This window comes from Rhinopithecus bieti, unplaced genomic scaffold (genome assembly GCF_001698545.2).
Source record: "Rhinopithecus bieti isolate Rb0 unplaced genomic scaffold, ASM169854v2 scaffold_4480, whole genome shotgun sequence".
Classification (NCBI taxonomy): Eukaryota; Metazoa; Chordata; class Mammalia; order Primates; family Cercopithecidae; genus Rhinopithecus; species Rhinopithecus bieti.
In genome coordinates, this window is record NW_016804510.1 from 170,599 (window position 1) to 191,759 (window position 21,161).

Sequence of the window (21,161 nt, forward strand, 5' to 3'; positions counted from 1 at the left end):
AAAAAAAAAAAAAAAAAAAAAACTTGCATAAGTAAAATATTCCAGATACAATTATATCTCTGTAACTTTCAAATAACCCTGTATCTGCCTTTTCCCTGTATCTTTGCAGATATGGTCCGGAAAAAGAACCCCCCTCTGAGAAACGTTGCGAGTGAAGGCGAGGGCCAGATCCTGGAGCCTATAGGTACAGAAAGCAAGGTATCTGGAAAGAACAAAGAATTTTCTGCAGATCAGATGTCAGAAAACACGGATCAGAGTGATGCTGCAGAACTAAATCATAAGGAGGAACATAGCTTGCATGTTCAAGATCCATCTTCTAGCAGTAAGAAGGACTTGAAAAGCGCAGTCCTGAGTGAGAAGGCTGGCTTCAATTATGAAAGCCCCAGTAAGGGAGGAAACCTTCCCTCCTTTCCGCATGATGAGGTGACAGACAGAAATATGTTGGCTTTCTCATGTCCAGCTGCTGGGGGAGTCTGTGAGCCCTTGAAGTCTCCTCAAAGAGCAGAGGCAGATGACCCACAAGATATGGCCTGCACCCCCTCAGGGGACTCAGTGGAGACAAAGGAAGATCAGAAGATGTCACCAAAGGCTACGGAGGAAACAGGGCAAGCACAGAGTGGTCAAGCCAATTGTCAAGGTTTGAGCCCAGTTTCAGTGGCCTCAAAAAACCCACAAGTGCCTTCAGATGGGGGTGTAAGACTGAATAAATCCAAAACTGACTTACTGGTGAATGACAACCCAGACCCGGCACCTCTGTCTCCAGAGCTTCAGGACTTTAAATGCAATATCTGTGGATATGGTTACTATGGCAATGACCCCACAGATCTGATTAAGCACTTCCGAAAGTATCACTTAGGACTGCATAACCGCACCAGGCAGGATGCTGAGCTGGACAGCAAAATCTTGGCCCTTCATAACATGGTGCAGTTCAGCCATTCCAAAGACTTCCAGAAGGTCAACCGTTCTGTGTTTTCTGGCGTGCTGCAGGACATCAATTCTTCAAGGCCTGTTTTACTAAATGGGACCTATGATGTGCAGGTTTGTACTTTGTATTGTCTCTTTGTACAGAAAAAGTGATTAGAAATGAAATGTGAATTCTTATATACATGTTAAAACCAAGTCCCAGTACCAGACAGGTAGCCTGCTAGATCTAGCAGAAGAGATGGACACACTCCGTAGCTACTTCATTACAAGTATATTCAGAGTTGTCTAAAGACAACTTTTAGCCGCTTATTGTGGAATACAATCCTAGCATCTCTTTTGATTTGGGAAAGTCTTTTCATGGAATGAGCTAAGCTTCACAATTCTGGACATTTTTCATGGTAATTTGATGTTTTCACAGTCTTCCAAAAATGTTACTAATCTTTATGGTTGTACATGATAATAATTCATGCCTAGTTTCAGCTTTAGATTATAAGGCTTTTGCTATAATCTTTCTTTCAGTGAGGATATTTCCTGTCTCTTGGATTAGGATTTGATTTTATATTCATCCTGACGGGTCATACTGATGGTTGCAGAGATACTCCTGAAAAGGCAAAATAATTGCAAATGAAAACTGGGATATAACATTTTACATTGATTAGAAAGAAGTAAATGTGATTTTAAGTATTAGGGACACCAGAATGACCTTGGTAGTGGCCAATAAAGCATTCCTTTCTGCATTTAAGGAAAATGAGAATAATTTCTGAAAGCATTTAGTAATACTTTAGATTTGTACTTTTATTAAAAGCAACCTACCTTTTTCATCTATCCTTCTGTCTTTAGTTTATGGCATATGTGAAATGGAAAAAAGAAACTGTTACCATTTTGAATAGAATGAAACATGGAACTGAGTCTAAATAAATGTATACATTTAATTTTAGTAATTTTAGCATAGTCAAAATTCATGGTCAGCTTGAGAAAGTGTATTAGTTTTTGTTACAGTTTGTAGATTTTTATTGTATTATAAGGCCAGGGGATTTCAAAACATGTTAGCTTTACTAGTAACCTTTTTTAGGAATGATTAGTACCGCCCAGAGAACTAATGAAATAAATCCCTTAAAATATCAGTCATTTTTATCAACTCGATAGCTATAGCTCATTTGCCTCAGACCTCTCTGTTGACCTAATGCCAATTAAGAAAGTCAGGCAAAGAGGTTATAAATAATAGGTAGTGAACATATTTTGCAATACTTGTAAGAAGAATCAGAAGAGAAATTTCCTGGTCCTTTAAATGTCAGAATAGCAATCTTATCAGTTTAAGGGAGATATAAAGAACTCTTTAAACATCAGTTTCATCTTGGTAAAGCATTCTAAAAATTCTATCTTAGTTTGTGAATTTCCACAAATAGAATTATTTCTGTGGAGCAGCAAATTAACCCAACATAATTATTATGCATGAAAGCTACATGCTTTGAACTGCTGTCTATTAAAGATCATTTCACTGTCTTATGTCAGATACACTCTGCTGTCAAACTATGATTGGGAAGCAAATACGTGTTTTAGATAAAAGGGTTGGAAGTGAATAATGTCAGTATGTGAAACGGTGTTGTATAATTAGCAAGTAATATGAAGTTAATACCTGGATTTCCGGCAGGAGTTTCAGTTTGTTCACTCTAGGGACAACTTCTGAGGGAAGCTGATCTAGGCTGTCAGGAAAGCTCTAAAAATGAAAATTACTAAGGCCTATAGTTTGGAAGAATTCAGATTTTAAACACACTTCCATTTCCCCAAACAGTTATTTGTTAGGTTCTTGGTTATTTATAGTAAAGTTTATGTTTGGGTAGAAGGAGCTGGACACTTTTCCTGGGCAGTGATTTTAGAAGTAAAACAGATGTGTGAGCTATCTGAGTTTGAACTAATAGAACTAGAAATAAAACAGCTGATCCTCGACTATGCTGTCTGCTAAATCCTTGCAGCACACAGCGAGGAAGACAAAAAGGGGTAGGAGAGAGCATGCAGGAACATAATCTTGTTGAGATCAAATTTCTTCCAAGATAAATAATATTGCTAAAAATAGAAAAAAGTAATCTATGGAAATAGTGCGTGATTATTTCAAACGATTGGATTTTGAAATGCATCTAAAGGGTTAACTTCAATTTGTGAGGATAACACTGAATATACTTGTAGGGCAAATGCTAATCTTGAATGCTTTGCACATATGCCAGATACTGATGCAGAAAAATATCTGAAGATAAGTAACTTATTAATATCTTTATGCTGAAATAAATATTGAACAGTTTTTCTATACGCATAAAATGAATAAAACGCATCTGAAATTTCCTTTTTTACCCACAGTTTGTGTTACTGAAATGCTATTTGAGAGATTCTTTCCGTGGCGGTTAAACTTTGTGGAGGCTAAAAGCTGTGGGAGATAAAATGCTGACTATAGAATTTCTTTAATGCCATTTTGTCAGAAACATATAGTAAGTTAATGGCCTGTGTGTGTTCTGATAAAAAGATGTTGGTAAATATGAGTATTACAGACAAATAATCATTCAATTTTAGGAATTATTTATATAAGTCCATCATTTAAGCTAATTGAAGTAATAGATGAAGAATTCATTAATTCTTTTCAATTAAAGTTGCTTTTTAAAAAACATTCAGAACAGTTGGTGGTTAATGATAGATTTATGACATTTTAGGCCAAGAAAAAAGTAACAGAAGCCAAAAGCAAAAGACTGAAAGAACTCTATGGCTTTGATCTATATTTTGGTTTGACATGGATGGTTTTAAATAATTTGAATGGACTTGAGTGCAAATAGGAGATATACAGTTGGGAAAAAGAAGTACAGTAATTTAAACAAATTCTAAGATTTCCAGTTTTAAGTGCAAGTTATTTCAAATATACGTGGAAGAATAATTGAAATTTAGACATGCTTGTACTGATAATATCCACTTTTGTATAAATTACATCACAAATGACTGAGTCAAAGAATTACAACTTTGTAAAAATACTGTCAAATAACAATGTTTCTTTGTGCTGCATAGTGGATAGAGCCCCAGCCGGATAATGGAGGTCACTGTAAATAGCCATCAGAAAGCCAAGACTGTCCTTTCTAAGTGTGGCGTGTATCACATTCTCCTCCCAACACCTTGAGGTAGCATGCCCAGCCCTAAAAGCAGAAGACATGTCAATTCTTTACCAAGAAAACAAGAGAAGCTATAATGGCTAGCTTAGAATTAATTGATTTGACCAGGATGTTAGTTTCCCAATTTTTCATTTATCCAGCATGTTCTATCAATTGTCATGCTTAAATTTTTAAAAATAATAGATGCAGCATGATTGGTTAGCTTTTCATGTAATATTTGCTATCTGTATTCAGCCATTGAGGCTGCCATAGAGACCAATAATACAAGAGATCAAGTTCTTAAAAAGGTAATTACAGCTTCTTTATTTTATTTTTATTTTTTGAGATGGAGTCTCGCTCTGTCACCTAGGCTGGAGTACAGTGGCATGGTCTCTGCTCACTGCAACCTCCGCCTCCCAGGTTCTAGCGATTCTCCTACATAAGCCTCCCGAGTAGCTGAGATTACAGGTGCCCACCACCATGCCTGGCTAATTTTATTTGTATTTTTAGTAGAGACGGGGTTTCACCATATTGGCCAGGCTGGTCTCGAACTCCTGACCTCGTGATCCACCCGCCTCGGACTCCCAAAGTGCTAGGATTACAGGTGTGAGCCACCACGCTCTGCCAGTTTCTTTCTTTTTAATCTGCTTTATTATGCTTGTATTTAAACCATTGCTGAATGGAGGCCTGAATTAACAACGCGGCGTTTGCTGTTTCATTAGGGCTTAATGTGCTGTGCATTGGGTGTTTGCATCATCTTTATTGGGGAGCTTTTAGCACTCAGATCAGGTTATAAAAATAGGAGTCTTGTCAAGTTGTGCTTCCCACGGGAAAGTGTTTATGCAATCCCAAGTTCAGATGCTCATGATATATTTGTTGCCTTTTCATATTAGTAAATTCTTTTTTATTACTGCATTATTCAGGACTCTAAGAAGGTAGCTACTGGTTTCCAGCTATTAAATTCATTTGGCCCTTAATGAAAATCTAAGGCTAATAGAAGAATCACATGATTAACTTACGAAGGACTGTCTTATGTTTGAGCTAAGAGTGTTACATTTCTGTGTTGTAAATATTTTTATCAGAGTTGCACAATATGTCATGTTAGAAGCAGGAAGAACAGATTTTAGAGAGAGGAAGTCATTCTTCGGATTTGTATCTTCAACAGATTTAATTGTATGAGTTTATAGATCTTTAACATGTATCAGTACAATCGTTTGAGCAGGGAATTACAGTTGGGTTTGAAAAAAAAATAGTATCAGAGACCATTAATCTCATTGTGGTTTATTTGGATTTGTCTTGAATTTTACTTCTAAACATTTATTTTTTGCCTTCACATTTTCTTTGATCTGGAGTAGGAGGGAAGTTGTAGGTCTTAGCAGGTTCTGTTTCTTTGTTTTTCCGAGTTGAGGACAATTTCAGTTTAGAAAAACTGGTGAATGAGACTTTAATCAATTCAGACTGTCTATAGAATACAGAATGTTTGACATATGAACCCACACTTCTTTTTCAGGACTGTGTCTCTTTAACAAGTAATAAAGTGTGCAGAATAAGACATATGCTCATGCCAATGCCATAAAGCAAGACAAAGGTCTGGTATTTGCCAGGTTATTTTCATCAGTGGAGATGGCAGAGCTAAATAATGTAGCCACCTTAGTAGAATAGTTCAACTATCGTTACTAATCCCTTTACCTGCATGTCAGTTAACTCTTATTTGACCTTGTTCATGACCGTTGGTATCATCTTTGATTTTCGGTTTATTTGTTATCATTTAAAAGAACATGTATAATGTTATTGAATATCAGAATTTTTTTCTAGGCAGAATGTTTAGGAGAATAAATTGTGGTTATCAGTGGATCCAATCAAATTTAGCATTATTCAACTCCTAAGAAAACATTTTACCTCTCCTGTGGCCTGCTTTGCTAACTATCTCAAGTCGGGAGACTATTCAGTGTTTTTTATTTCTTGGATCATTGTAATTACAGCATACGTGCAGCTGTTAGAAACACAGATATATAAGTAGTGTGCCAATATGGGGAAAGTTTGGAAAGAGAACGTTGCTCTGTTCATTTTCTGATTTCCTTCGTGGAGTCGGATTCTGACAGTCATTAGACCATAGATCTCTTGAATTCTTCATCCGGTGATCCACATTTTGAAGCAAATGGTATACATTTTCAGAATATCATATAAACCCTTGTTTAATTTTAATTGAAAGTCAAATGTAAAATTTATTTTTCTGTCTTACATTTTAGTTGATTCATACTTCTTTCATCTTTTAGCTTACATAATCAAAATTTGTACAGCTCCCTTATTTTTTTCCAATTTTGGATTCGCCTCTAATAATAGCTAAAATTTACTAAGGGTTTCTTACATGCGTATATGGAGCTCAGTTCTTTACATGTATTAATCAACTCATCTTCATAATGGCCCTAGAAGTAAACACTAACCTTATGTGTCTATTTAAAAATATAAGGAAACAGCATAGATTAAAGTATCCTGCCCAACATCACAGAGTTGCACAAGTAGAGAGAATGGGATGTAAAGCAGGATAGACAGGCCACGGAAGCCTGTCTTCAAAACCACGCTGATATATGGCCTGGCCAAACATGAGCCTGAGTTTACTGCCAATAGCAAAGCAATAGAAGATAGGCCAGTTGCATATAAGGGAGGAGATAGAAGACTGGTAAATCAGAGCTCTTTGATGCAGCCTCTGTGAATCAGATTGATTTTGGGGACTTGGGTGATTTCTTTGAGATTGTCTGCTATCTGCTCCGTGTAGTGTAATGCTACCTTATTTGAACTTACTAAGCTTCTAGTCGAAATCAGTAAAAAGAAAATTAAATTTGCTGATTCGTCTTTTTAAAATTACTGTGATTCATTTTCCCTGGTACTTTTGCTGCAGAAATTAGTTCTGGTAGAGCGAGTAAGGTGCATATGTTGATGTAATCAATTAAGGATATAATGTTTGATCCCCAAATTAAGGGACATTTCATCCATGTGTTTGAGTTATTTTGTACTCCCCTCATTTAGAGGACTTTGTGTTAGGAATTTATGATTTAAATGATGCTCTGAAAGTTGTCTTATGCTCTTCTAGTTACCAGGCACAATTTAGTTTTTTTTTTTTTTTCCATGCAGATTACATGTTAAGGAGATACACTCCATTCCCATGTATGTCCTCCAAGGCTGTGTAATTAAGGTTTTATCCTCTGCCTACATTCAGTGTAGGAATGGGTGTAGAAGCAGCGAACAAATCGGAATGCCTTTAGAGTGTCCAATTTGAGTGTGCTGGATTCTCCAGCCGTGCTTGGAGCTGTGTGATTTCATTGAATTCAGAAAGCGATAGACGGGTGGGACATAGTGAGGAGTTGGGGAATTCACAGAGTCTCCTGGCCTAGCATTTCTCCTTTCATATTTAGGCGAACTGTTGATATAAGATTAAAGAATGCCTGCATCCTTTCATGTGTCCAGGAACATATTTGGGAATCTTATAATAAATGATGGCTTGTTCCAAGACCTGTTTTCCAGCTGATGGGAAGCACCACCTTGGTATTCATTGGCACTTCAAAGTCAACATACGTAAAAGTGAAGTTCCCCACAACTTTCTTTTTGCCTCCTGTCTTCTTTACTCCCGTTTTCAGCTAAGTCAGGCTGGAAATCGTGGAGTTACCTTGGATTTCTTTCTGATATCATGCCCCAAACATTTGAGTAGTGTGCCCCATTGTTCCCTTCTTTATTCTTTTACTGTTACTTCTTTCAAGTAAATCCTTATGGATTTCTTTTCTGTTGTTCTATCTTTATCTTCCCCTCTTGTCTCTTCCTTTCCCTTCTCTTCTCACCTCCCATTCTTTCCTCCTCCTCTTCATCTTCCTCTCCTTTCCTTTGATTTCTTTTTTTTCTTCTTCTTTCTTTTCTTCTTCTTCCTTCTGTTTTTATTTCCTTCCTCATTCCCTCTTCTTCCTCCTCTCTTTTGCCTCTTTTTTCTGTCCTTTTCTTCTGTCCTCCTTCTCTCCTTTTTCTTCCTTTCTGCTTCTCTTTTTTCATCCTCCTTCCTTTCTCTTTTTCTCCCTCCCTCTTACCTTCCTTTCTTCCTTCTTTCCTTTAATTTTTAAAAATTCTATTTATAGATGACTTGTCCTACATTTTATAGCAAGTATGGGACTACTTCTGTTAAAAAGCATATCATCTAATTATACTTACTTATGTAAATATCAGCTCTCCAATAAGACGTCACCTTTCTACGTGAAATCTCACTATTCTTCTAGAGGGGATAATAGTAAGAACAAGGCTAGCACATTTATATTACTTATTACATAGCGAGCACCATTATGTACCAGATTCCATTTAAAGATTTGATCATGTCTCAACCCTCCTCAATATTTCCTGAGAGCAGCTTGCATTGTCTTACTCTCACTGTTGATTTTACTGGTTTTGTTTCCTTCACCTGCAATGCCCTTCCATGATCACTGCCTTTGAGGCTCATCTTCACATGTCAGCTCATCTGTCCACAGCTCAGTTGTAACTTCTGGGAGCCTTTGCTGACTCCTCAGTCTGGGTTAGGGGCTCTTCCTCTGCGTTGTCATGGAACCTGTTACACGTCTCAGCAGAAGCATGTATTCCACTGTTGTGATCTTTTTAGTTGTGAGCTTTTTGTGCTAAACCGTACAAATGTTACGATTTTGGACTTTGTCATTCTTTTTGTATTTCCAGTGCTTGGCACATAGTAGATGTGTTAAAACAGTAACCCTCCCTGGAGGAAGGATGTTCTATATTTTCAGAGATTAGATTTTCTCTTTTCCCATTACGATGCTCTTTAGAATACACGTGCAATTCTGACATATCTCCGTTATGAACCAGCAGCACCTGCAGGTTGGCTGCTATAGAGGAGTGCTATGGGGAATTCACTTAGCTTTGTAACCTACTTGAACTGCATTTTCTCTTGCTTATTTTTCCCATAAAAGATTGTCTTCCAAATTATTAAGATGGACTTTTTTTTTTTTTTTTTTTTGGTATGGAGTCTTGCTCTGTTGCTCAGGCTGAAGTGCAGTGGCACGGTCTCGGCTCATTGCAACCTCTGCCTCCCAGGCTCAAGCGATTCTCCTGCCTCAGCCTCCTGAGTAGCTGGGATTACAGGCACTCACTACCACACCCAGCTTAATTTTTGTATTTTCAGTAGAGACAGGATTTCACCATGCCAGGCTGGTCTCGAACTCCTGATCTCAGGTGATCTGCCCGCCTCGGCCTCCCAAAGTGCTGGGAAAACAGGCATGAGCCACTGTCCCTGGGCTATTAAGATGTACTTTAAAATTTATTAGTACTCTGTCATCTGAAATACCAGATAACTATAGAAAAATTAATTCAGAATTATACTGAGTAAAATGAGAAAACCAGTTTAGGGTAAACTGTTTATTGCTATAATGCAAAAAGCCGATAATAAAATGTGCATAATGAGGAATATGTAGTATTTTCTTCTTCAATGTGCCCAGTATAGGAGTTTAAGTTTTGGTTTCTCCTGTATCCTACCCTGCCATTGGTTGGCTCTTATATTATAAATCCAAATAAGGGAGTTGCTACAGTGTCACTGATAGGAATAAACCTCAGAAATAAGCTATGCATGACATGAGAGTAAGACAATGCCATATAATTAGATTTGTTATTGAGATTCTTAAACATTTATTCTCCATCAAAAGTATATCACTGAAATACACTCTGTATTCTAGAACGTTTTTTTTTGAAGCACTATACATGCAGAAAAATTCCCGATGTATACAAACAGATTAATTCTGACTGTAGTTATTTTCAGCTAAGATTGGCCCTTACTATTTTTTTCAAGTTATTTGAAATATTAGTATTTGAACAATGATTTTTTTTAACAACTTAGCTTTTATTTTAAGCTTTTACCTCTTTGACTATCAGGCCCATACCTCAAGTTCTACTTAGGTTAAGTACCTCTATAATTGTCTCTGTTTGCTATCAAATTATAGTACTTGAAAATCGAACCACATCTGAGAAAAGGTTTGTGTTTAGTTCAAACAACTCTTTCTTTGCTGCGTTGAAAATAAGCACATGTGTTGAGGTGTCATTTTAAGAGCTCTGAGGCTTTAAGACATATTTTCCTTTGACATATTATTTTAGATATTATTATTATTAGTTTTTACTCCATATTATTGGAAGGAAAGAAGGAAACTGAGATTAATGACCTTGAAAAAAACCAACCCTTTTATATTCTTCATTTCTATGGTAAGACATTTTTTTGTGTGTAAAAAGACATATGTAAGTAAATTATAAATGAAAGCCATGGAAAACACTTAATGGAAGGAACAGTTTTAAAACTAGGGCTAAAATCAAATATAAAAGCCATGCTAGTCCTTAGTCAGTGAAAAGACTTTAAAATTTGTTCATTTTGTGCCTTAATTGTTTTAGGTGTTTTTATATAACTTTAATTCACAATCAAAGGACTCCATAGGCAGTCATTTGCTTGTGGATGTAAGATGCATTTTGTAGTTTCTTGAAGAAGGCCATGTATGTCAGGTCAAGTCAGTGGCAAGGGTGCCATGAAGTACTGTGGCCAGCGTATCTCAGGTAACTCAGCGGCCTTGTTGAGAAATTTTCATCTGCTCACCTCTGCCTTTGCTCATTCAGTCAAAATGCATTGAGCTCCTGCTTTCTTTTAGATATGAGTAAGACTATTCCTCTAGCTCAAGAAGGAATATAAACAGAAGCATTAGCTTAGTAACAACAGATTGAACCTTTGCATTTACAGCTAAGAATATTGATAGTGACAAGTGTGTGAGTTTGTCACTGAATGAATTTACCACTTCCCTTCTATTTAATCTCTTTATCCCATTTGCAGGAAAAATTTACTTGAATGATTCATTTTGTTAAATAATAATCCTACCTATGCACATGTCGAGTGTACTATCTAATATGGTATTCCCTAGCAAATGTGGCTATTTAAATTTTAGGCTGGGCATGGTGGTGCATGCGGTAATCCCAGCACTTTGCAAGGCCAAGGGAAGTGGATAGCTTGAGCCCAGGAGTTCAAGACCAGTCTGGGCAACATGGCGAAACCCTGTTTCCACAAAAAATACAAAAATTAACTGGGTATGGTGGCGTGTGTCTATTTTCCCAACTACTCTGGAGGCTGAGGTGAGAGGATTCGCTTGAGCCCAGGAGGCGGAGGTTACAGTGAGCGGAGATCATGTCACTGCACTCTAGCCTGGGTGACAGAGACCCTGCCTCTAAAAAAGAAATTTTTAAAATACTTACATTTCAGTTAATTACAAATAAATTAATGAAATGCTAAGAAAATACATGAAAGTAAATTTAAAATTAGTTCTTCATTTTTACCAAGCCTGCTTGTGGCTAGTGGCTACCATATTGGCCAAGGAAGGCTATGGAACATTTTAATCATCTCAGGGAATACTACTGGACAGCACAAATCTATAGTTCTCACTTGATCCTCATAATAATCCTATAAAATGACAAGTTGTACAGTATTATATCCATAGAGGCCAGGAAACCGAGGTGCCAGGAGGTTAAATAATGGATCTTTTCATAGAATTTGAGCTAGAGAACTTCCTCTAGAAGCAAATAAATACAGGCAGATGTAAATACAAATGAATAAAGGGTTTTATCTACAATTTTTTAATCTTAAAATGTAAAATTGTCTACCTCTTCAATATTATATGTCTAATATCTATCGCAGAGTCTGACACAAGCCGAACACTTAGTTATTACTAATTAGAGGGATAAATACATGTAGTTTTTGGCCCAAGCAGAAATTACAGTTTAATATAATTGTAAAAATTTGGATATCTTTACCAAAGGAACTGCTGGGTTTAAAGGGTTATAATTAAAGTTCTGGTTAGCAAAAGAAGGAAATTTGAAAGCTGTGCTCTTTATTCTGCTTGCACTCTCTTTTTAATATAGTCATAGATAAGAAGCAGTAAATTTTTCTACTCCATGTTGGATTTAGCCATTTGAAAAGTTTGCAATATTCTATGAATGTGTAGGCACTGTTTCCAGACAATACGTTTCAGTAAACCATTGCTGCAAACACTTACTTTGCGTAATTGTTCTCACTGTATATTTGTTTTTACCCTAGAAAAGAATAGATTTAAAATGGGATATCTGGGGCATGCAAATAAAATGAATGTGGTCAATAGACACCAGTAGTGTCTCCTAAAATAATAAATTTTGTTTTACTGTAAAATGGCATTTAAATGTTGTATGTCAGTTATATTTCACTATGACTTGAATGTACCTCTACTAGTATAGAAAGTATAAAAATTGCCACAAATAGAGCTTTTAGATTTTCTTTTGAAAGAAAAAAGGAATAGAACACTGTCATTATGTTTTCCAAAACTGCTTTTTAAAATATGTAATTCTAATATTGTATTAGCTTTTAATAATGTATAATGCTAATATCATTTGCTGATATTAACCAAAAAGGCAAGTATGTAACCTATAGAAGTGTCAGTATTGTTCTTACCATTAAATGGGATCCGTGAATTTTCATTTGCTAGCTTGATTTTTGAAAGAGCAGTCAGTAGTATGAAGGTATTTATTCTTCAGCATAATTAAAATATATAGCCCTTAAAAGCTTCTTAAATAATGAAGTTGGCACGTTTTCCCTGGGTTAAAAAAGCACATCTAGACACGTACACCAACTTCAAAGACCTAACTCGTTTTTTATAGCTTAGTTAATCCTAAACCAAAATGCTTTACTGATAATTTTTCACAAAACTGCCTTTCTTTCATAGTCCCCTTCTCCTGATAGTACTGATTCGTAGCCTGGGTTTTCTGACTTCTTAGGTTGTTTTAAGCAACAGCAACCTTTTAGGATGTTGGGATGCTTAGTAATAATTTAAATCCACTTCAAAATCATATGTTTAGGGATTTCTTAAGTATATGTATGCTCTTTGTTCAGCCCTTTCAGTGTGGTCATGGCACTTGAGGCTTAAAGATTGCAAAATCAAAGAAATAGTGATGATGCCTGGTGGTTTCTTGGGAATCTTGGTTCAACAAGCAGAAGTTCAAAGCATTTTATAATAGGGAAGCTTGGCAACGCTGATGCAATGTGAAAGCTTAAACAAGAAAATTTTTTATCTCTAGATTTTGCACACTTTCTTTCTTTGCCTATGTTAAAGAAGAAGGGGATACATCTGAATGTATCCTTTTTGAATCAAGTTTAAGTTCCAGAACAAAGAACCTGATTGATGGCTATCCATTTAAATGTGTGTGTGTGTGTGTATATATATATATATACACACACACACACATATATATATTTTTTTGCAAATAAACTTTCTGTTTACCTCCACTGAATTGGGAAATATATGTACAGATTTTTATAATATTATGAATTGTATTTCAGTGCAAGTTTTAGTTGCTTTAGTCACTTAAATGCTAGATTAGAATGCTCTGTGCTGTATCCCTGAGTGTATGACTTTGAAATCTCTCACACCATTGAATGATTGTCGGTTTGCTGCCTGGAAGGGTGCCCCATTCTTAGCTTTCTGGCTGGTTGATACTCTGTCATCGACAGAGTCTGTCATCGACAGACTGAAATCTATGTGATTGTGGTGGTGGCTATAGACATTGCCTAATGCGAAACATTACATCCTTTGATTAAAGGCTGTGGGAAACTTTTGTAAGTTCCTATCTTAATGTACAGTAAATGTTGAGTTGTTTATGTATTAATGCACATTTCTTAGAACTATGATACTGGACATGAATTTAGAGGTTGCCCCAGTTGAAGAAGCTATTGGCCAGAGAGGTTAAGTAACTTGATCAAGGTCACATCTCTTTTTAATAGCAAAAGGAATACTTCAATCTTAGTCCTGTACAATAGAGGTACAAACATGTCTCTCAGTGTACTACAGCAATATTATTTGCATTTCAAATAGAGCCTTTGCATGATTTTGAGATGCCTGAGACTTTTCTCATGGAGTGATTTGGATATGAACAGCGATCACACGTGTCATTTTTGAACAGCTGTTGAAGAAGGCAGAACATGATTATGCCACTTGCTTAATATATTACATCTGGTTGCTGGGAAAATTTAAAATTCCCTGGTGGTTGGAAGAGAATTTTTTTTCCCCTTTTGGAGTATTTCATTCAAAACTCTATTTTAAACCCTGAATTTTGGCTGCTCAGTGGTGGCTTAACTGTACTGCCTATTGAGATACACACTGAGAATGGAGGAAGAATTTTACGTAAAGTGCCCTTTAAAGGCTTTCATAGTCCTGATTCCATGTAATTTCATAATTTGGGAAAGAAAGCAGAGCTGTAGTTATTTTTATGGTGGAATTATTTTATTTTACCATTCAAACATCTCCATGACCTACTCATGTGAGAAGTTGGGAGCCCTTTGCAGTGAAACAGAACCTTAATCAAATAAGGCCATGGAAGATTTTTCTTTTTTGTTTGTTGTTCTAGATTGGGAAACATTCAAAATTCTTTATTTATGTAGTTCTTCTTCACTAGTATTTCCTGCGTACTCAATTCATCTTTTTGTTTGTTTGTTTCACTGTGCTTTTGGGTGGTCATTTGAGCACCTTTATTTTACCTAAAACAGCGACCTCATCTTTGCCTGCAGCCTCATTGCTGTAGGAACTGAACAGAATATTTCATTGGAGAACATCTGCATTGAGTACTTTTTGAGCAAGTACCTCTAGTTTTGACAGTAACGCCTCACCTTTTGAAAAGAAATCCCATGTGATTTGGATGTTTCTGTAGGAATGTGATTTGAAGGAGGCAATAGTAAAACGTACTGGGTTGAAAATTGTTTTCTTAGTTTAAAAAATATATTACTCAGTCTTTCAAATTATAGTACATTTGTTACTTACCTTCACCTGTTACTTTGGCCTACAGTGTATAACATAATGAGCCTCTCAAAGAGTAACTGTTGAGAAATGAAGAGTGAATTTATTTGGCTCTGATTATTCAAGTGATTTCATAATAAGCAGGAGTACTATTGTATTTTTTGATGTGGAATACTTGGCAGTACCCTCCCCCTCCCCTGCAGAGGACCCATTGAATTAATGACACCTCAGAAGTAAAGTCCATTTCTTCTTTTCTCCAGGTGACTTCAGGTGGAACATTCATTGGCATTGGACGGAAAACACCAGATTGCCAAGGAAACACCAAGTATTTCCGCTGTAAATTCTGCAATTTCACTTATATGGGCAACTCGTCCACCGAATTAGAACAACATTTTCTTCAGACTCACCCAAACAAAATAAAAGCTTCTCTCCCCTCCTCTGAGGTTGCAAAACCTTCAGAGAAAAACTCTAACAAGTCCATCCCGGCACTTCGATCCAGTGATTCTGGAGACTTGGGAAAATGGCAGGACAAAATAACAGTCAAAGCAGGAGATGACACTCCTGTTGGGTACTCAGTGCCCATCAAGCCCCTCGATTCCTCGAGACAAAATGGTACAGACGCCACCAGTTATTACTGGTGTAAATTTTGTAGTTTCAGCTGTGAGTCATCTAGCTCACTTAAACTGCTAGAACATTATGGCAAGCAGCACGGAGCAGTGCAGTCAGGCGGCCTTAATCCAGAGTTGAATGATAAGCTTTCCAGGGGCTCTGTCATTAATCAGAATGATCTAGCCAAAAGTTCAGAAGGAGAGACAATGAGCAAGGCAGACAAGAGCTCAAGTGGGGCTAAAAAGAAGGACTTCTCCAGCAAGGGAGCCGAGGATAATATGGTAACGAGCTATAATTGTCAGTTCTGTGACTTCCGATATTCCAAAAGCCATGGCCCTGATGTAATTGTAGTGGGGCCTCTTCTCCGTCATTATCAACAGCTCCATAACATTCACAAGTGTACCATTAAACACTGTCCATTCTGTCCCAGAGGACTTTGCAGCCCAGAAAAGCACCTTGGAGAAATTACTTATCCGTTTGCTTGTAGAAAAAGTAATTGTTCCCACTGTGCACTCTTGCTTCTGCACTTGTCTCCTGGGGCAGCCGGAAGCTCACGAGTCAAGCATCAGTGCCATCAGTGTTCATTCACCACCCCTGACGTAGATGTACTCCTCTTTCACTATGAGGGTGTGCATGAGTCCCAAGCATCAGATGTCAAACAAGAAGCGAATCACCTGCAAGGATTGGATGGGCAGCAGGCTGTCAAGGAAAGCAAAGAACACTCATGTACCAAATGTGATTTTATTACCCAGGTGGAAGAAGAGATTTCCCGACACTACAGGTGAGTCAAAGGGGGGTAGGTCAGGAGGAATATACAAATAAAATAATAGAAAAAATCCACAGAAAGAAGGCTGAACCAGGAAGTATTGGGACTGATTCCGATGACTTGGGGAAGTTATAGGAGAAGACCACATAAAAGATCATCACAGATTTGCAGGTGATATAGTTATAGCTGTGATCACTGTGGACTTTAATTTGGTTCCTTCTTTTGACTGTATGCTTATGTTTGATACTTGTTTTATACCATTTACTGATTGTCTTTTTAAATTCACAGTGATTCTAATAATGCTGATGAGTTTACTAATTTATCATAGTCCATTTATTTGTCCTTACTAAATATGACTCCACATCCTGTATTTTTTTGACAGGGCAGTTCCCAAATGAAAGTTGCTATTGTAAATATATCGTATTCGCTATTCTGAGAAAAAATTTTGAGAACCTGTTGCTCATTTTTATTTTAAAATGAGATTATATATTCTTCTAGCTTTGAACAATTCTTCAACATCCTTGTTTGGCATATAAACAGTAATCTAAAGGTGAGAATTTTTGTAATATGTGTGATTTTGGATATAGACTTACTTCTCCAAGTAGGTAAAACTGCTTGAGTTATTCCAGATTCTTAAATGGATGTGGGATGTTTGTGTTTTCCTTCTGCTTTCACTCTGTTCTCTTTATAAACATTAACTTTCCCTGTTAATCTTTTATAATATCTAGAGATAAGTATAGGATATGTATCTTTATTTCATTTATGCATTCATTCTTTAATTAATTAATGTCAAAAATCCTATTGTACCAGGCATTGAATGAATATAGAAGAGAAGACATAGTCAGTGCCCTCATGGAACTTACAGTTTAGTAGGAAAGATGAGACACTTAGATGATTACAAGAGTAATAATTGTCATAAAAGATGAAGTACAAGGCAGTGTGTTTGAATATAATGATAACATAACCTAATATGGTAGATTAGAAAATGCCTTCCTGGGGAAGGAGCATTTAAACTGAGACTTGGTTATAAATAGGAATTAGTTCAGCAAAGCGTTGGTGGTACCCTGCATTTAGGTATTATTTAGTGCTCATTGGGTACTTTCTCATTATTATGCCTTTCGACATCAAAGTAGAAAGTTTTGCTTACTATATCAATATTCTAGTCTAAAAATCTACTCTTTTCAATTTCTACACCCCAAGACGATAAACAGTTTCTTCCACTCCTTTTAAAAGTTGTGTGTTAGTGTGAGTGTGTGTATGTTTTTTCAGTCACCAGTAATGAAGCAGTTCATATCCAACAATAGGCTAATAATGTTAGATGTTAATTTGAAGGACATCCCAGTGCTCACAGTGAATCAAAATGTTCAGAAAACACTTACTTGAGATTTACACTGTTTAATTTATAAGGTCAGCCCTGGGAAAGACACAGTCCTGCAATCAAATATGTGTTCACACTTGCAATGAGTGTTTCTGGCTCCTCTGATGTTAGCTGCATGTTAATTTATTTCTGAGGCTCACAGACATCAGCTGCTTTCTGAGCTCTACCAGTGTGGATATATGCGTATGTGCATATTGTTCATGTACATTTGTTGAGTGATGTAAAAATCAGATAGTCCATTCTTTTTTTGAAAAGGACAAGGACGATTTTGAGAAATCGTCATGATTTTCTTTAATCGTGAGGGAACCAGCCAGAACACACACACATCTTGGACCTGCATACCCACGTATGTGCACACACACACACGCACACATGCACACACACTCATTCTGATACATCTAGCTACCAGTACAGTTGGACAAGTGGTTTTTCTATTGATGCAGCTGAGGCATTGCTTGAGAATCTGTCTGGAAAAACAGGGTTTTCACATGCTTTAGGTAAACAAAATAATCCCCCAAGAAATAAAATATGAATAAAACTATTACTGAATACTGTCAGAATTTAGTTAATATTCAGTGATGAAAGTAAGCTCTAGAGAAAAGAGAACTATTCTTTTCTTGTTCACCACTGATTCTGCACGATTTAACACAGTGGCAGGATGCCTAATGGGAGTTCAGTGAATATCTTTATGTAAATGAGATCCCTGTGAGTTTTTGACTTCACAGTAGTTTTGAATAAGCTGAGATTTCCAAGGTGAGTTACATTTTAATCCTTCACTATTATATGGTCTTGGAACCCTTCTGAGGACCTAGGCTTCTATACCAAATGGGAGTTGTCTGTTCATTTTGAAATTAAGTCAACTTCTCAGCATTTTATTAGCTAAAAATTTAAATAGCATTTGTCCATAGGGCATTAAAATATTCTTGCACTTACGTTTAAATCCTGATATAGTTTGGCTGACCACAGATCCTTTAAGGTGCTGAGTAGTTTATTGCTCATCTGTTTCTGTGTTCTTATAGAGATATTTGAAATTTGGAGACTTCCGATTTCAGAAGTCACAGCTTAGTAGGAAAGATGAAGAAACTCTACTGAAAGCTGAACAGTAATAGCAGCCCCAGAGATGTGAAAGGACATAGTCACGTGGATGTTCAGAACTTGATCTGCTATCAAAGCATTTTCCAAAAATGCCCCATTTTTAAGATAGAATAAGAGGACAAGTTTACTTTATCACATAGTATCTGTATAATTAAATTTGTTTACTCAGATTATTCATTTTGGGAAACTTCTGCCATAATTCTATGTTATTTCTGTGAAATATTCTAGGCTTTTGAGTGCTTTATATAGAAGACTTAACGGTGTAGTAAAAATTAGCATAAGCCATGAACTGTACAACATGTGAAATCATTTAGCTATAAAATGATTATAGCTGAGAAGCAGAAGGGTTGATCTAGAGCTCTGATTGAAAGACCTCGGTGTCGAGTCCATGGCATGGGTGTTTTCTCTAAGAACGAAGTTAAACTTGGTGGAACTGTAACCATGATCACTAGATCATGTCAGCAACAGGGATTTGGTCCATTCTCTTAATGTTTAGCATTTACCTATGATACCCCTAACTCAGATCATAACTGGGTTATTATATTCCACTTATAAATGGTTTTCTCACTGCATTTCTATTATTATTTATCATTTAATTCAACTTTGTACCTGCTCTCTATTGACTGCTACTTTTCTTATCAAAATTTTCAGTGTTATAACTTAGGTATTTGGCATAAGTAGGAGGATTACTTCCCTACAAAACAACTATACTAGATAAAACGTATTTTGTAATGCATTGCCAGACTTCTACAAAGTAAGAAAAATTTTTGGAGCCTTTGTTCTACCTTTCATGAAGAGTGCAGTAAACACAGAGTAGGGAGAAGTGAAGGGTGAGCTTGGAATGTGAGGTTACACTGAGGGCAAATGCCAATGTCGATGTTGCATTTGATCAGAGGACTAAGCCTGGAGTTACTCATAGAGAGAAGGAGTTGAATCTGAGTTTTGCTTTAAGCTTAGATCTTGAAGGTGGCTAGGATTTTTACATTAGTCCTCCCTCTGACTTCTGTCATAATTAAACACAAATTTGTCTATAGAAAAGTCCTCCAATTTTTACCTCCCAGATATTGATGGATGCAGATAAATCTTATATGAGCTCACTATTATGAAAATTCACCATATGGACAGGAAAATAAGCCACCATATGTGAAATCAGTAGAGAACACAAATAATAGATGTAGCTAGATACCCAGTCACTTTAGATACAGGAGTTTTCAGTTATAAAATACGAATAAGCATTCAAAGATGTGAAAGTTACAATTAAAAATGATCAAGCAACATGAGACTAGATGAACAGGCACTTCTCAAAAGAAGATATTTATGCGGCCAACAACCATGAAAAACTGCTCATCATTACTGTTCATTAGAGAAATGCAAATCAAAAACACAATGAGATACCATCTCACGCCAGTTAGAATGGCGATCATTAAAAAGTCAGCAAACAGATGCTGGTGAGGATGTGGAGAAACAGGAACACTTTTACACTCTTGGTGGGAGTGAAAATTAGTTCAACCATTGTGAAAGACTGTGTGACGATTCCTCAAGGATCTAGAACCAGAAATACCAATTGACCCAGCAATCCCATTACTGATTATATACCCAAAGGATTATAAATCATTCTGCTATAAAGACACTTGCACATGTATGTTTATTGCACCACTGTTCACAATAGCAAAGGCTTGGAACCAACTCAAATACCCACCAATGATAGATTAGATAAAGAAAATGTGGCACATATACACCATGGAATACTATGCAGCCATAAAAAAGAATGAGTTCATGTCCTTTGCAGGGACATGGATGGAGCTGGAAACCATCATTCTCAGCAAACTAACACAGGAACNCCAGTTAGAATGGCGATCATTAAAAAGTCAGCAAACAGATGCTGGTGAGGATGTGAGAAACAGGAACACTTTTACACTCTTGGTGGGAGTGAAAATTAGTTCAACCATTGTGAAAGACTGTGTGACGATTCCTCAAGGATCTAGAACCAGAAATACCAATTGACCCAGCAATCCCATTACTGATTATATACCCAAAGGATTATAAATCATTCTGCTATAAAGACACTTGCACATGTATGTTTATTGCACCACTGTTCACAATAGCAAAGGCTTGGAACCAACTCAAATACCCACCAATGATAGATTAGATAAAGAAAATGTGGCACATATACACCATGGAATACTATGCAGCCATAAAAAAGAATGAGTTCATGTCCTTTGCAGGGACATGGATGGAGCTGGAAACCATCATTCTCAGCAAACTAACACAGGAACAGAAAACCAAACACCGCATGTTCTCACCTATAAGTGGGAGTTGAACAGTGAGAACACATGGACACAGGGAGGGGAACATCACACACTGGGGCTTGTTGGGGAGTCGGGGGCAAGGGGAGGGAGAGCATTAGGACAAATACCTAATGCATGGGGCTTAAAACCTAG

The 21,161-nt window shown here is 36.7% G+C and overlaps 1 protein-coding gene across 4 annotated transcripts in view; it reads left to right on the forward strand.

Moving 5' to 3' along the window:
• Positions 1-21,161, forward strand: part of TRPS1 (transcriptional repressor GATA binding 1) — a 262,329-nt gene that overhangs the window by 49,321 nt on the left and 191,847 nt on the right. For all 4 annotated transcript variants that reach the window (XM_017868850.1, XM_017868849.1, XM_017868851.1 and 1 more), the window contains exons 3-4: positions 110-1,038; positions 15,133-16,262. In XM_017868850.1, coding sequence (XP_017724339.1) covers positions 110-1,038; positions 15,133-16,262 — 2,059 coding nt within the window. The remainder of the gene's footprint in view (positions 1-109; positions 1,039-15,132; positions 16,263-21,161) is intronic.